This window comes from Eumetopias jubatus, unplaced genomic scaffold (assembly GCF_037043125.1).
Source record: "Eumetopias jubatus isolate StellerSeaLion01/CBP00866 unplaced genomic scaffold, mEumJub1_p1.0 scaffold_16, whole genome shotgun sequence".
Classification (NCBI taxonomy): Eukaryota; Metazoa; Chordata; class Mammalia; order Carnivora; family Otariidae; genus Eumetopias; species Eumetopias jubatus.
This window is the reverse complement of record NW_028274822.1, coordinates 52,943,456-52,961,119: the sequence shown is the minus strand read 5'-3', so window position 1 is coordinate 52,961,119 and position 17,664 is coordinate 52,943,456. Positions and strand designations below refer to the sequence as shown.

The 17,664-nt window shown below is 34.3% G+C and overlaps 1 protein-coding gene across 4 annotated transcripts in view; it reads right to left on the bottom strand.

Moving 5' to 3' along the window:
• SMCHD1 (structural maintenance of chromosomes flexible hinge domain containing 1) overlaps positions 1-17,664 on the bottom strand; it is a 139,226-nt gene that overhangs the window by 24,344 nt on the left and 97,218 nt on the right. For 2 of the 4 annotated variants that reach the window (XM_028092350.2, XM_028092352.2), the window contains exons 36-44: positions 16,642-16,773; positions 15,602-15,754; positions 10,230-10,356; positions 9,948-10,067; positions 8,692-8,777; positions 7,999-8,121; positions 3,948-4,150; positions 1,322-1,431; positions 995-1,065 (exon numbers count right to left, since the gene is read on the bottom strand). In XM_028092350.2, coding sequence (XP_027948151.1) covers positions 995-1,065; positions 1,322-1,431; positions 3,948-4,150; positions 7,999-8,121; positions 8,692-8,777; positions 9,948-10,067; positions 10,230-10,356; positions 15,602-15,754; positions 16,642-16,773 — 1,125 coding nt within the window. The remainder of the gene's footprint in view (positions 1-994; positions 1,066-1,321; positions 1,432-3,947; positions 4,151-7,998; positions 8,122-8,691; positions 8,778-9,947; positions 10,068-10,229; positions 10,357-15,601; positions 15,755-16,641; positions 16,774-17,664) is intronic. The other 2 variants (XM_028092351.2, XM_028092353.2) reach the window with 1 other exon arrangement.

Genomic DNA, 17,664 nt, shown 5'->3' with positions numbered 1-17,664 from the left:
CAGTAACCTCAGAAGACAGTGCCAGATGAGCCTCTGGCCAGACCCAGCTGAATTCCCAAAAAGTAACCAGCACCAACTGCCAGCTGTGTGAGTTAGGCACTTTGGAGCTCCCACCATCCCAAGTGTAACCAGTCAACACTGCAACTAGCTAACATTACTTGGAGACACCCACAGAGACCTGAGAACTAGTATGTTGTTATTGTTTAATGCCAGTAACTTTTGCAGTGTTTGCCAGGTAGCAATAGATAACTGAAACATTTATATTGCAAACTGCCCTTCAAAGGTGTTATGGGTTGAATTTTGTCCCTCAAAATTCCTATGTTGAAGTCCTAACCTCTCAGTTCCTCCGAATGTGACCTTACTTAAAGACAGGGTCTTTACAGAAGTAATCAAGTTAAAATGAGGTCATAAAGTTAGGCCCTAATCTAACGAGTGGTATCTTTATAAGAAGGGGACACAAACAGGCCTAGATGTAAACAGACACAGGGAGAAGATGACCATCCACAAACCAAGGAGAGAGGCCTGGGATAAATCCTTGCCTCACAGCCCTCACAAAGACTCAACCCTGCCCACACCTTGAATTTGGCTTTCAAGCCTCTGGAACTGGGAGGCCATCGATTTCTATTGTTTAAGCTGTCTCTGGTACTTTGTCACAGCAGCCCTAACAACTAATAAATAAGAATTATACCAAATTACATTTCCACATTATCTGAGAATACTCTTTTTCCAATACCATCGTCAAGAGTAGATACTGGCCTTGAGTTTTAGACAATTTCAAATCCCAAAAACATGTCTCATTTGAATTTGTTTCTTGGCCCATTCATTCACATATTGTGCCCAATTTAGGATTTAAATTGGTTTTGACAAGGTTAGTCATCTGAACATTATCATAAAATTACTTCTACATAGGGCTTTTAAACTTTAAAAATATGTTAAACTTTAAAAATACACATTAAAATTAGAGCTACAAATTAAAAAAATTTCAAATACATACCTCTTTTCTATAATGATTGGCAGCATCCAAATTATCCAAAATAATGGTGTCTCCTAACAGCATACCAAATACTAAAAAACCCAATAAATTTTAAAAATTATGACATCATCTTTGGTCATATTAAAATATTAACACATTACAAAATTTTCTTAGAATGGTAACATTAGAATTTTATTTCAACACTTTTCTCTAACAAGAAAAAAAGATTAAAATATCAATAAAACTATAACTTATAAAATAAGAACATAAATTTCCATAACCAGTAATTTGTATATCTGGATGGTAAGTGTAGCATCTGTATTAAAAAGCCACCATAATTTCCTTTACCTGTTTCACAATGTTCTACATTATCTGGAAATGTTAACAAATCTCGGGCAAAGACTGGATCTCCAATGGGTTTAAAATACAATCTTCCATTTCGGTAATGAGGTAGAGGTCTGAATGAAAAGAAATTTAAAAAATATATTAAAACAAATATGTATTTTTAATTAAAAATGTATATATTGCTTATCATTATTGTGATCATTTAAATCAATTCCCCATCCATAAGTGACACTCCTAAATTTCCTTAGAAATGAGAATATTTACTATATAAGAATACCTACTTGGTTTTATCTGTTCTACTAAAATCAATATAAACTAACTTCTGTTGAGTTTGACAAGGGAAAAAGAAAAGCAGCCTCTAAAGCTGGCCCTAAATGGGGATGCCAATAAAATGACTATCTCATGTGGAGAGTGACCCTAGCATGGACAGGGGAAGAGGCAAGGCCCAAGACAGAGATCCATGTGAGGAAGGTAGATCAGGTACTCTGGCTCCATGTCCCTTCCCACAGGGTACAGAATGACAACTGAAGCCAGAGAAAACAATGGGATTCAAGAGGTGGAGGCTGACTAGTGTGTCAGGACCTCTCCCTTCCACGTGGCAGAGCTTTTCGCACATCTTGAAAGCAGGAGTGCTGGAGGGTAGGGGTGGCTCTAGGAGCTAGGTAACTCAATCCCAATAAGAGCCACAATACCAGGAACAGAGAGGATAACTAGTTTCCAGTGCAAACATTAGCACTAAATACCAAATCCATACTTTCCCTAAATCAAAGATCTTTAACTTGGTTTTAATGGACTCTGCTGATAAAAGCAGCCCTCCTAAAGGGAAAAATTATTCACACCAAAAGTATTACCCTTAATGAACACAGGAATTATGATCTGACTGGTTTTCCCATGTTGTTTTAAAATTGGTACTGGGCAGTAGCAGAGTGGGAGATTTTAGAAGCAGATTCGAGTTCAAATTCTGGTTGTTTCTTCAAACTATTTTTAGATTACAAAATGAAATACATGTTAGTTTAATAACACAGTAGACTCTTTAATATTAGAGTTCTTATTCTCCTTAAGTCCCTATTCCTACTCAACTGTAAAGCTCTATTTAGGAATCTGAGAAAATTATCAGTACTGTTCTACATTTTATCTTTTTTGTTTTGTTACCATTTCCTTTCAGTCTTTTAAGGTCAAAATCAGACTACACATAAAATATTTCTAAATTTAGATAAAAAAACGCCTAATTGGTTTGCATGGTTATTCCCTAAAGAACATTTTAAAAAGTAAATGAAGAAATAAAGAAACCAGATTTGTATTAAAATAATAAAACATTCTAACTAGATAGTCTCTTATATTTCAACTTTGCTACTGGCAGTTACAATAGAGACTTTCTCTACCTAAATGATGACTGCTTATCTTCACAGGACATAAACAGGACAAAACACATGCATCTATACACTTACTCCAAATAAAAGAGTTTCATATTTCGTGATATTGACATCCTTCCTATTGTAAAAGCCAAAAATTTGCTTTGGGTTTGCCTGTGTAACTTATATACAAATAACATTTACTTGGCAAATTAAACATGGCCAGCATATATGAGTAAATACACTGCAATACACACCTTAATGAAGTATACACATCTGTAATGAAAATAAAAATAATCTAGATAATTTGAGTCACTGCTCAGTTTGTTTTAGGCATCTTTTATAGAAACCATTTTAAAATTAAGCACTTCGTTAATAGAAGACATACAAATTTCATGTGTCTGTCTTGACACATGAAAAAATGCTCAACATCACTAGTCATCAGGGAAATACAAACCAAAACCACAATGAGATACCACCTTACAACAGTTAGAATGGCAAAAATTAACAAAACAGGGAACAACAAATGTCGGCGGGGATGCGGAGAAAGGGGAAGCCTCCTACACTGTTGGTGGGAATGCCAACTGGTACAGCCACTCTGGAAAACAGTATGGAGGTTCCTCAAGATGTTTAAAATAGAATTACCCTATGACCCAGCAATTGTACTACTGGGTATTTATCCCAAAGATACAGATGTAGTGAAAAGAAGGGCCATATGCACCCCAATGTTCATAGGAGCAATGTCCACAATAGCCAAACCATGGAAGGGCCTACATGCCCTTCAACAGATGAATGGATAAAGAAGATGTGGTACATATATACAATGGAATATTATTCAGCCATCAGAAAGGATGAATACCCACCATTTTCATCGACATGGATGGAACTGGAGGGAATTATGCCAAATGAAATAAGTCAAGCAGATAAAAACAATTATCATACGGTTTCACTCATATGTGGAACATAAGCAATAGAATGGAAGAGAGGGAAAACAGAATGGGAAGAAATCAGAGAGGGAGACAAACCATGAGACTCTGGACTCCGGGAAACAAACTGAGGGTTACAGAAGGGAGGGGGGTAGGCAGACGGAGTAACCAGGTGATGGGTATTAAGAAGGGCATGCACTGTGATGAGCACTGGGTGTTATATGCAACTAATGAATTACTGAACATTACCTCAAAAACTAACGACGTACTATATAGTGGCTAACTGAATGTAATAAAAAATAATTTTTTTCAAAAAGAAAAAGATATTTCAGAAAAAATCATTACTCCTACTTTTTTTCTAACCTTTTCCAATCTGGAAGAGTCTTCTTATAAATAGAATCCAGGGGCAACACCTGCTGACGACCTTGGGTTTCATCATAGATACGACGTGCAGCATCAGTGGTCAGGGTGACAACACAGTCCATGTCACTTGCCAGATGCCAAGAAATAACCATGGCAGCTCTATCATCTTCAATTTGTGCCAGGTGTGCAATCTATAAGCCATTTTTAAAAATCAAGTAAAAAACTTTTAAATGTATAAAAATTTGCTATTAAGTATTTTAAAAGCCCACATCTAAACAGCAAAACCTTTTCTGAAATACTTACATGAATTAACAAGAAATTCTCAAGCTACAAAAACTTACTGGTTTGAATATTTAATATCTATTCTGCTATCAAATTTTGGAAAAACTCATCTATAAATTAAACTCCTATAAATTTTGGAAATGAGCAGGTAAAAATACTTAGAATGTTATCAGCTAATTGATGATGTACATTTTTCACAGTTGATAGCTCTACTATTGAGATATGTCTTAATTGATAAAGTAATCATAAAATACATTTATATAATATACACATACAATAGATGGAAGATTAAGATTCAATTAAAAATAGTTATATATCATACCTTTCTAAGTAGATATCTTACTCCAATATTATAGTATTTCTTTCAAAAACAAATCTAAACATCACAAATAATCATTTCTTCTGCTTGTAAGAACACACTGGAACTTAGGGTAAGTAGCCCCTCTCCTATTTACAAATATTTTAGTCATAAGCATTCTTGCTCAAAGTCTAACAAGATTGAAATTTTGAGGCCAATTTCAAAACCTCATTCACTACACTGGTATAGTCACATCTATCCTTTATTCTTTTTTTTCCCCTCATCAAACTTTTGTTTTAATGGGTCTCAAAATTCTGTGACAGACTGTTGGTCAAGTTGTTTCCATTAAAAAGTACTGATTTTAAAAACTAGTAACTTAAAACTGCCACACACACACACACACACACACACACACACACAAACAACTGGTCCACAAAACATTCTCCTTTCCTCCTGAACTGTCTATCCTTTATTCTTAACTGACCAGGCTGCAAAAACCTGCCCTAGTGATGAAAATGTCACTGTTGGAAACATCACAATGTCTACTCTTGTATTCCAATGCTCTGTTAGTGGAATAAAGATAAGAAGAGAGACAAGCAAAGAAACTAGTACATGTAAACAAAGATGAAAAAAATGTTCCAGCAAACAGAGGAAGTATTAGAAGAGGCAAATCAAAGTGAGTGATCTACTCTACGTGTGACCACAAGTGCTAGGACAGGGGTCCCTTTTGTGGTTGTTCACAAGTACTCTAATCTTATAAATGGGGTAATTTTTTTAAAAAATATTTATTTATTTTGAGAGAGCAAGCGAGTGAGCATGGGGGGAATTTATTTATTTTGAGAGAGCGAGCGAGTGAGCATGGGGGGAGGGGGTAGAAGGAGAGAGAGAATCCCAAGCAGACTTCCCACTGAGCCCGACATGGGCTCTATCTCACAACCCCCAGATCAAGATCTGAGCTGAAATCAAGAGTCGGATGCTTAACCAACTGAGCCATCCAGGCGGCCCACGGGGTAATTATATCTAAGTAAAGCTATGAGTGGAAGGCTCAACATTACACTTTCTCCTTAAACTTTCAGGTGATACAAAGTATATACACAATATTTTCTTTTCCTAAAGGAGACATGAGCTCAATATTTTTACTTGTGTACCATATACAATGTTCTGTTCATTCAAGCTTTAACTACTTTTTCAGCTTTTTTGAGCCTACCCTAGCCATTTTTCATGGATGTTATGAATTTTTCTTCAGGGATAGGAGATGAATGGCACTTAAACGAAAGAACTACAGATGGAATATCAAGGTATTTGGAATTAAGGAGGGCAAGACTAAAACATCCAAGTTAACTGAGGTATTCACAATTATAAAAATAAACACAAAACACATTATAAAGTCTAGATGAAAATCTCTTGTCCCCTACATTCCACAATTATTTATTCTAGTTTTAGAATAAATACCAGGAAGAATTTTTTTAAAGAAGAATCATGAAGATTAAGCATGATTTGAAGGGAGTGGAAAACTTTCTCTTGATGGTTAGGAGAGGGCTCATACTCTGAGAGGACAGAGGAGAGCCTACATAAAATGAGACTTCAAAGGTTTCCCCCAGAATTTTAAGATATGAGAAATATTAAAATGAAAGATTTTAAAATATGTTTCTGCTAAAATTTATTTTATGCTTTGGTAAAATCTTACCTATTAAGAATTTTGTATCAAATAACCATTGAATGTGGAATGTCAGTCCCTAAAAGCAGGCTAACTATAGATATCTATATGCTTAAATCATAGGACTGCTTCTTCTATAAAGATAGCTTCTTTCTGTAAATTCTTTAAATTGGTTCTGAGGAATAACAATTTTAAAAATTATAAATCAGAATCTTGTTTTCCAACTTATAAATTTACATCTTAATTTTTCAATTTTCATATTCGGGGTTTAAATAATAATGCAACATGGTTTCACTATTAAACATAGTTACACACTTTTGGAGAAACCATTACCCTCTATTTTCACTGTGTAGTTGGCTTGTGATGTTAAGGAACCACTTATAAAGAAATTACAATGGACTTTGGAGTCAGGGAAACCTTGGTTTACGTCTAAGTTCTGCCCCTTACTAAGTATATATTGACAAGTTCTCTGAATTTCAATATCCTCATGCAAAAACTAGAAACACTATAAAAAACTCATATAGTGGTTGTAAAAGTAGTATGTACATAGGCATAAAGAAAAGTGATTTAACAATCAGATTTCATAATCAGACTGCCTGGGCTTGAGTCTGTGCTTTGCCATTTACCTGCTTGTTACATAACCTTGAACAAGTTTTTTTAAATCTTTCTGTACCTCAGTTTCAGTTTCCTCAATTTTAAAACAGAGGTAAAAGCAGAAAGGGGAGATGCAGATTAAATGGAAAAGTTTAACAAGTAAAACACACATACATATAATACCACAAATCTTAATACCAACAAAAACTGAAGGTGCTGAGGACACCTATAAGAAACACTTTCTGGGGTGGCTCAGTTGGTTAAGCGTCTGTCTTCGGCTCAGGTCATGATCCCAGGACCCTGGGATCGAGCCCTGCCGTGGGCTCCCTGATCAGCGGGGAGCCTGCTTCTCCCTCTCCCTCTGCCCCTCCCTCTGCTCATGCTTGCTTTCTCGATGTCAAGTAGGTAAATAAAATCTTTAAAAAAAAAAAAAAAATAGAGGGGCGCCCGGGTGGCTCAGCCAATTAAGCGTCTGCCTTCAGTTCAGGTCATGATCCCTGGATCCTGGGATCAAGCCCCGCATCAGGCTCCCTGCTCTGCGGGAAGCCTGCTTCTCCCTCTCCCACTCCCCCTGCTTGTGTTCCCTCTCTAGCTGTGTCTCTGTCAAATAAATAAAATCTTTAAAAAATATAAAAGAAACACTTTCTATAAAATAGAATGTTCAAGACTGAATAATCGTAAGATAAAAATGAAAATACAATTCATTTGACAAAAGGGAAAACCAAAGAGGCAAAGAATTAAAGAAAGAATGGCACTCTTTTGGCAGTAAATATGAAGTTTTTTGTTTATTGTTGTTTTTTTCTTAAGTTCTAGGAGCTTAAGTCCCAGAATTCACTTTCTAACAATATTAGACTCAATAAAATTCTAATCTTTTTCTTTTGTTGTCTCACTGAAGTCTGAGTCACATGGAAAGGTCTTGGCTACCTATTAAGTCATATAACATGAAAGCTGTAAGTAGATAACAAGCCTTGGACTGAAACATGCTAATTTCTGGGAGAGCCCTCAACAGTAAATAAGAATTATGGAATTATGCATTTCAGTTTTAAATTCTGCCAAATCCCTATTATGGTAACAAGAACAAATAATTTATGGGAAAAAATGAAAAAGTACAAAGAAACTGACACTATTATTATAATGTCACTTTAAAACACATTTTAGACAAAACAACATAATAAAATGTACTGCCTCTTAATAGGCTTAAAACAAACCTTTCCCAAAACATCTCCACTGCCTTTAGTATAGTTTGGAAGAGTACATGATCTTCTAGGTTTTTTCCTTAGTTCTTCCTGTTCTGATAACTTTCTTTTCAAAAGTGCTTCAATGTGTGGCATCTGTAATTTGTAAAGAAAAATTAACTACAAAGCCAATTACTCCTGTACTAGACAGCCATAATGATAGAGAAAAATCAACAATTTGGACAACTCAAGAACATAAAGTTATTAAACAGGCATTATATTATAGTAATGTAAAGCTTTCACCTCACTGACTTTATCTTGATAGTTAGGAAATAACAACCCACAATAGGACTTCTCTTTGCAACTGAGCTATACACATAAAAAAAAAACATAAGTTTAAAAAAACTACTGTCACTTTCTCTCATTTTCTTTGCCACCACATATACTGGTTATAACTTATGAAGCCCCTTCAGTACAGTTCTCAAATTGACGTATTATAAATTTCACTTATATTGGGGTTATTACATTAGAAACACAAACTGTAATTTCTTTGAAAAAAGTATTCTATCATTTTGTTAGCCCCTTCTAATGTCTAGTAAGTGGCTAGACTATAATCCACATGTCTTGGAACCCCCCAAGAGTGCCCATAACAATGTAAATAAAAAAAGATAAAAAAATTATAGAATTTAATTAAAAAAATTTTTCACATATACAAGGAAACTGTACCTGTTGTGTTGTAGGAATGTCAATATTATGTGTTTTTAGTTCATTTTGCAACTGGGCCTCTTTTAATTTTGCTTCTTCGACTTGGCCTAAAATTAAAAACAAAAACAAACAAACCTGCATCAATCTGTAATAATCCCCAAAATATAGTTTTTGAAAAATATTTTCAATCTCTTGTTTTTTATCTCTTGTAATGAGTAATGCTAAAGTGAAAAAATCTAGGTGACTATTTTAGAAATTCAAAATGAAACTAAAAGTCTAAAATTAAGATTTGGATCTAAGACACAAAAATGAGAAACAAAATTTGGTTTTAAAGGTGGTATTAAGGTTGGTTTTAAAAAAACTGAAATTTGGTTGTAAGGCGGTTAAGGAAGATATCATATATATTAATACTGCAAACTCTAAGTAATCTTGTTTAATCCTAATCCACATGACTATACATTACATAATTGCAAAAGTTGTGACAAGAACCAAATAAGACTTTATAAAAAGAATCTTTAGTGCTACTACTGATGTATTAGCTCATCATCCTACTTAGCTTCCATTATCCTCTAAGAATCAGACCTTGGATAAACAAAAGTGAGTACTATGAGGCAGGCAGTACATTTGTCGGTTAATGGATCAAAATTTTAACTATATAATTAGCACAAAGACAAAAACCATAGCAAAAAAATCTGACAAATAGAAAAATATAAACCACAACTGAGCAAATGCCTTATTTTAATGGTCTACAAAATTTATTAAAAATCGCAGCAAACATTGTGCAATGACTTAAAAATAAGTTACATATTTCTATACAATGTGTGCTGCCCTGTGCACCTCCATAGTGTGACATACTGCAGATGTTTTACGTAAAATACACATAGTCCCATGACTCAAACTAAAAATTAAATTACATGTTACTTCCCCAGTAATACTGTCTCTTTCAATATCTTCTGCCAGAACCTGGAGCTAGATATAAACATTACTATCATGTCAAAAGCCTTAAATTTCCACAGACTGATTTCTAATAAAAAAAATCAAATTTTTATTGGTAAGCAGAATATAAATTTATTTAAAGTGCTGGAATACATAAGAAGGTCAAATAACAAAGAATATAAGCAATCATTACCTTACTTCCTTACACATTACTGCAGTGTTCTGCAGTTTATTTGTAGTCCAAGAAAGACAATTCTTATGTCTCATGGTCTCAACCTTCTGCCTTACCATTCCCCAAAGCCTAATTTTTTTTTTTTACCTTTGAATACAAAATGACTTACACTTCATTTCATCAAGAAGCTGATTACTGGCTTCAAATAAACTTCTATACATTATAATATTCTTAGATAACTGGTCCTTTTCTTTTGTAAGTGCTGCCATTTGTTGCTGCTTCTTAACATCTAAGAAAAAACATTCAGATAATTCAAGCAATTCTAAAATTGTGACTTTTCTAAAACATGTCATAACATGACTAGGTAACTAATAAATACCATGTTAATGGAAAGCAAAATAAAAAAAAAACACTAACATAAGAAAAATCCTCTATTTTCCTAAAAACTTACCATTGTAAAACATAAATGGTAGGATATATGGTTCTAACGTTCTTGACAGAGCTGGTAGCTGAGGGTCAAATATAATAAAATATTCAGTACTATCCCTTCCAGGACTATTTTCTGCCAGCACTAGATTCTGTAAAAAGAAAAGAGCAGTTAGGAAAAACAAGATTTAAAATAGTATTTGTCAATGTATAAATGTTATATACCTCATTCTGTGTTTCCAAGTAAGTGGTAAATTTTAAAGGCAACAGGCATTGACTGATCCTTAAGATTCATTAACATTCATTAAAACATCAGCACCACCCTTCTGGTACTGGTCTGAAAGCCAAATGATCTTATCAATGAATAGATTACACAAAAATTACAAGTTATAGGCAATTACCAAAAAAAAAAAAAAGTACTTATTCTTTTGGAGAAGTATCAATGGCCACTTACTATCTTGACCTGCAAAGTCTTTTTGATGCCAATCTTAAGAAGCTGAGGTAGTGTGAAACAGCTGATGGCATAAAAGTTATAAAAAACAATCACAAAGACATGCCCAAAGCCCAATGCTGAGTTTAAGTTACAGCTGTTACCATGGAAGTAGACCCACTAGTCCCAGGTGACCAAACAAGAGGTCCTAAAAAGCTCGAAAGATTTTTTTAAATTGTATTTTCTTCATTAATGAACATACAAAACACTTTTACTAAAGTTTGGCTTAAGATCATAGCATGTAACAAGTAAATAATGCAAATATATTTACATCCTAAATTACTTTTTTTTTTTTTACATTCTTTACAGGAAACAATAGATACTAGTTGTTTTATTTTTTAGACTAGTACAATTCACAGATAAAGAATTTTTAAAAATCAGGCGCCTGGGTGGCTCAGTAGGTTAAGCGACTGCCTTCGGCTCAGGTCATGATCCTGGAGTCCCGGGATCGAGTCCCACATCGGGCTCCCTGCTCAGCGAGGAACCTGCTTCTCCCTCTAACCCTCCCCCCTCTCATGTACTCTCTCTCTCATTCTCACTCTCTCAAAATAAATAAATATTTTTTTAAAAAGAATTTTTAAAAATCTAAATCCATAAAACACTGTAGAACAATTCATGAAATGAAATTATAAATTACAGGTAACAAATTATTTTCTTTCCAAGAAATACAGACTATAAGCCCACCATTAAACCAAACTACAATCACACTTAGTTTCTGAAAGCTATTTTCAATGTATTTACATGAATATAAACACATAAAAATAAAACACTGTTCACAATTTTAAAACATACACTTTATAGTTCAGCAGTTTGCTTTCAGAAATCAATCCAATTTGTTGATCAATGCGAGTGAATGTCTAGATACCAATTTGTAAAATTTATGCACAGTATTAAGTATACGGTACTATATTCTTTCCTTGCTTAAAATTGCTTAAAATTTTTAAACTACTATTTATAATATAGCAAAGAAAATATTTCAGTATTTCTCTGGGTATTCTCTACAATAATGAGAAATAGGACTCATTAAAAAGTTTATTTTAATAGGTAATATCAAATTTCCCTTCAAAAAGCCTGTCAATTTATCTTCTCATCATTAGTGTGTAAGAATATCTAGTTTCCCCGATGCTGGCCAACACTTCATTATCAAGTTTTTTAATTCCATAATGGATTAAAAGAACCAGTCATTGTTTAAATTAGCATTTCCCTGATTGCTACTGAGGTCATACTTGTTTATTGGTCCTTTATACTTTCTCTTCCATTAACTGCCTGCTCATATTTTTTTATTTTATGTTTTACTTTAAAAATTATTTTTTTTACATTTATTTTTCTACTAGATTGTCTTTTTTCTTACTGATTTGTGGATAGTTCTTTAGGAGATTTAAAAAGTATGTTTAATGTACTTAACCCAATACATTTTATTGGTGTGTGTGCATAACAATATTTCTACACAATTTAATTAAGCATTTTTTTATTGTATGGTCAGATAATTACTCTCTCTATATATCCACCACTGAGGGTTAATAATTATCAATATATTGCCATTATTCTTTTAATTCTGTTTAAGATATGATTATAAGAACCTTTTCCTCTATGTCTTGTTTAAGAAGGCCTTTCCTATTTTGAAATTTTTCTGATGTATAGCTTATCAAGGAGAAACATAAAAGAAATGAAGAGAACTGAAGGAGTCCATAACTAGACCTAAGCACAAATGGGAATTTGGAATATAATGAACAAATACATAGCAGAATAAAACTGAGACACCTCTTTCAGAAACGTCCAGATCTAAGTGAGCAAATAATATAGAGAATCTGAAAATAGTCAACAAACTTGAACAATAAGCTTAGATTATGACTTCAAGAAAACAGTACATTCTTTTCAAGCAAACATGGAACATTTACAAATAACTGGTTATGTTCTGAGCCAATATTTCCTAATTGTTCATATTGATGAGAATTACCTGCTCGTTAAATTAGAGTCCAGAGCCCTACCCTAGACTTACTAAATCAATGTACAAGTCAGAAGCCAAGGAGGACTCGGCAGTTTTCTGCTTATTCAGTGTGGTATTAGGAACCTCTAGTGGAAATTCTATGTATAACACGAACATGCAGGTGCAAGGAAACAGCTTAAGCCACCATCTTAACCTCACAAATATGTATAGCTGGGATAGCAATTTCAAATGCCTACAAGGGGCTGGGGGTGGGGGAGTATCAAAGAAACAGGACAAAGGTAGGGTGGGCTAGATGTATTCTTCCAACACAAACTTACTTTGCACGTTCAACATGTCTTCCCCCTGTCTTTCAACATGTGGCTTTCATTACCTAATTTTTGTTAGGGTACAAGAAAATTTCACTTTACTCTCTACTGTAATAAAAATGAAAGAACAAGTGTGAATACAAGTAACAAATGACACTTGCCCTCAATGTCAAGAGATGAAAAGAAGTGACATGAATACAAATGACTGGAAAATCCTTCTACCCTAAGAGAATCATGGCCCAGTACTGCCAGGTCTTTAGAATTCTCCAAATAAATCAGAAATGCAGATTGTTATGTAAAAACTCTAGAACTTTAAATATTGGAAACTAAGTGAGATAAAAATGCTGTGGGATGGAGGGATGGGGTAACCGGGTGATGGACACTGGGGAGAGAATGTGTTGTAATGAGCACTGGGCATAAGACTGATGAATCACAGACCTGTACCCCTGAAAAAAATAATACATTACTTAATTGAATTTAAATTAAAAAAAAAAAAGAAAATGCTGTAAGGGTGCCTGGGTGGCTCACTCAGTAGGGCGTCTGACTCTTGGGTTTCAGCTCAGGTTATGATTTCCAGGTCCTGGGATCGAGCACCTTGTGGGGCTCTATACTAAGAGGGGAGTATGAGGATTCTCTCTCTCCCTCTCCCCCTTGCCTCTGCCCCTCCCCATGCTCTCTCTCTCTCTCTCTCTCTAGAATAAAGAAATCTTTAAAAAGGCAGGGGGCACCTGGGTGGCTCAGTTGGTTAAGCATCTGCCTTCGGCTCAGGTCATGATCCCAGGGTCCTGTGATCAAGCCCCATGTCTGGCTCTGTGCTCAGTGGGGAGCCTGCTTCTCCCTCTCCCTCTGCCTGCTGCTCCCCCTGCTTGTGCTCGCTCTCTCGCTCTACCAAATAAATAAATAAAATCTTAAAAAAAAATGATAGAAATGCTGTAACAGTCTGTCACTGACAGACCAACCAATACATCTACTGTAAGCCAGGTGCAAGCTGCCAGGCTCCCCAAGTGTAAGCCTAATGTTATTAAAACAATGCAGTATTAGCACTGGTTTAGATATAAAGATGAACAATAACAACAATAAAAAAATACAAGAAAGGTGACATTTCAAATTTTGGGGTATAGGAAGAATTATTCAATAAATGATATCAAGAAATTAAGTTAATGAATTTGAAAAAAATGCAAAAATAAAATACAGACAAATGAAAGATTAAAGGCATAAGAATACTAGGGCAAGTACTGTGAATATAATCCTTCCTCCACTCCAGTATAAACAAAGCTAAAATCTAAAAGACAACTCAGGAAAATGTACTTATATACAAAAAAGCATGAATATCTCTAATATAAAATTAAGAAAATGATGAATATTCCAGAAGAAAAAGCATCAAGGAACAATCCTAAAAAGATCGAGAATGAGAAAAATGTTCAACTTTACTAGTAACAAAGTATTTTCCGAAATACAGGCAACTTGGGTTAGAATTCCAAAAACCACTCATGTTTAGGGTTGGTAATATTATGATAGACACACACATTTCTGATGGGAATATAAACTGGACAGCAATTGGCAAGAGCTAACTACCAGAAGGCTTAAAATGAACATACCCTGCCACCAATTCTACGTCTAGTAATTTCTTAAGGAAACAATCAGACATACGCAAAAGGATACACACAGAAGAAACCTGATCGAAAGCACTGTTGATAACAAGCTTTGGAAAGAAACTAAATTTCCACTTAGGATTGATCAAATAAATTATGATCATCAACACAATGATGTAGGTTATACATACTGATGAAGATATCAAAGTGTACTAAATAAAATTTTTATAAAAGCAGAGTTCTACTATATTTTTATTATTTTTTTAAAAGATTTTATTTATTTATTTGAGAGAGAATGAGAGAGAGAGAAAGCACATGAGGGGGGAAAGGGTCAGAGGAAGAAGCAGACTCCCTGCTGAGCAGGGAGCCCGATGCGGGACTCAATCCAGGGACTCCAGGATCATGACCTGAGCCGAAGGCAGTCGCTTAACCAACTGAGCCACCCAGGCGCCCGAGTTCTACTATATTAATGAAATTTTATACACCACCCATGTATATAAACCATACACATAGAGGGTATCTGTGCAGTATTTGTGTATATAGAGAAAAGTCTGGGGGATAAGTAACTAAATTGCTAATCATCATCATCTCTGAATGGTGATAAACTATTGTTTTTTAAGTGTTTGCTCTGTGTATTTTTTATATAAGTAAAAATATTTCCATTTTGGAAAAAAAAGAGTAACAAAGATAAGCTGCTTTGTTACATTTTTCTATTTATGTATACATTTTACCTGGGCTATGTTATATTCTGTTTCTATCCACAGAATGGTAACTTTTAAATATATGAATACATGAATATATTATCACTGAAGCTAAAAATCATTACAGAGTGAACAGTCATCCACAAGGAAAAAGTAGTTCTTGCTCAGAGTAATAATAATTCCGGGGGTTTAATCTGTAATAGCTTACAGCAAAATCACAAAATGTTTCCACTCACTTTCTAATTTAATGTTATACTTAGAACATTTTCATAGTTATACATACAAAAGAACAGGTATTATAACACTGTGGTTTATACTATTAAATACAGTAATACTATCTACCAGAAGACATAAAAATTACCGTAATTTCAGCTGAACCTTTCAGAAAGGGAAATTCGAGTGTTCTCACTTTCCCAATAAAGAGTGGTGTATCCGTATCTTCCTCATTAGAACCTTTAATGGTAGCTACAACAGTGCCAACCAAATCAACTCCAGTATGATTGTTGTAGTCATCCTTCAAGTAAACAATAAAAAAACTAATTAGAAGAACTGGTAAGAAGAATAAGCCCAGAAAAGGACATGATCGTATCAGAAAATATGAGGTAAGCCCTAAATATTAAATTATCCTGATCCTTCTTACTCCCAAGCACAGAATTCAGTTCTCAGATTAAGAGCTCCACAGGCAGGAAATAATTCCAGAAACTATAAAAGAACCAGAGACTTCCATCTAATACCATGGCTTATAACTTTCTATATCAATAGGACTCCCATTTTAAAATTTCACCTTGTTATGTACTTTTAGCATCTATTGATCTGGGGGAGGAGAAGAATGAGTCACTTGTCTAAAACAGAAAATAAAAAAACAAAAAACAGAAAACTGAAAGAAGTATCCCACAGGAAAATTTTCCATAAAGGTGAAGTCTCACTACTGTGTTTACATGTTTTTGTTAATATTCTTGGCAGCTTTATTGCTGCTTACTCTCCCAGTAATCAGAAGCTTTGAGGAGCTCACTATGATCAATCATCAGAGCAGTCCTCTTAAAAATAATTACTTCCTTCTTTCTCATCAGTGAAATGGACACTGAAGAATCAATTTACTTCACACAAATTCATAATACATACTGGATACAGGGCATTAAAAAAAGGTATGTAATAAGAAAGGCAAATTTCTGCATTTTTTAGTCAGTTCTACTTGGTATACCTGGATATACTGTATGTATACATTCTCTATTTGTATTAAAGTACAAAGGTGTTTATGAGTATTTCATTCATCCACACAAATTTTCCCTATAACCTTAAACTGAATAATTAAGATCTGACTCTATAAGTAACTATTTTGCACACTAAAACTAGAAATAATTTTTGTTACTCTTTACAATTTTGGAAGTAAATAAACATTACCGTAATAGTAAGATGTAAATCTTTGACCAAGGTCCTACTGGCAACTGAGCGAACATTTGAAACAGCTGGTGTAGCTGGCTGAATTTTAGGAACTAACTTCACAGGTTGATTAGGTAGAACATCAACTATAACCTTACAAAACAAAAACAGCTTTGTGATTAACAATATATTGATAGTTCAGTATTTAAGAGTAAGACAAAAAATAATGCTAGCATATACTAAATAAAATGCAATCTTACTTTCTAAAATAGATTTCCATTAATCCCCTAAAACTAATCAACTTACTTTTTAAAATAAAAAAACAAAGGTTTATCAGAGATAAATTTTTGGAATGTTAACAACCATCTAAGAACAAATTTAAGGGCTTTAAAAATACAGGTAATTTCTGGGGCACCTGGGTGGCTCAGTCAGTTAAGCATCTGCCTTTGGCTCAGGTCATGATCCCAGGGTCCTGGGATCGAGCCCCACATCGGGCTCCCTGCTCAGCCTGCCTTCAGCTCAGGTCATGATCCCAGGATCCTGGGATCGAGCCCCACATCAGTCTCTCTGCTCAGCGGGAAGCCTGCTTTTCCCTCTCCTGCTCCCCCTACTTGTGTTCCCCTTCTTGCTGTCTCTCTCTCTGTCAAATAAATAAAATCTTAAAAATACAGGTAATTTTTAAAAATTTAGTACACTAATCTATCGAATGGTGATGATGTTTATCAAAACTACCTTAAACTTCATTATCCAGAATTCTAGTACACAAAATGTTATTAACTGAAAAATTTTCGTGTATGGTTGATAGGAGCAACCTTACCATGATATACACTAAAATGCTTACTGGATTCTTCGAAATAAAGAGAAATGGAAAAGTAACTTCTGCATTGGGTCATATTAATCAACGTATTTTAAAAATATTCTAATATTCCCGAAAATTACATTATTTATATTTTTATTATCAATTGCATCCAAAAATCCACTTTTAAACAAAACCATTTCATTCCTATACTAAGCAAGAAAATGTAACGCTAACTTTGGTATATA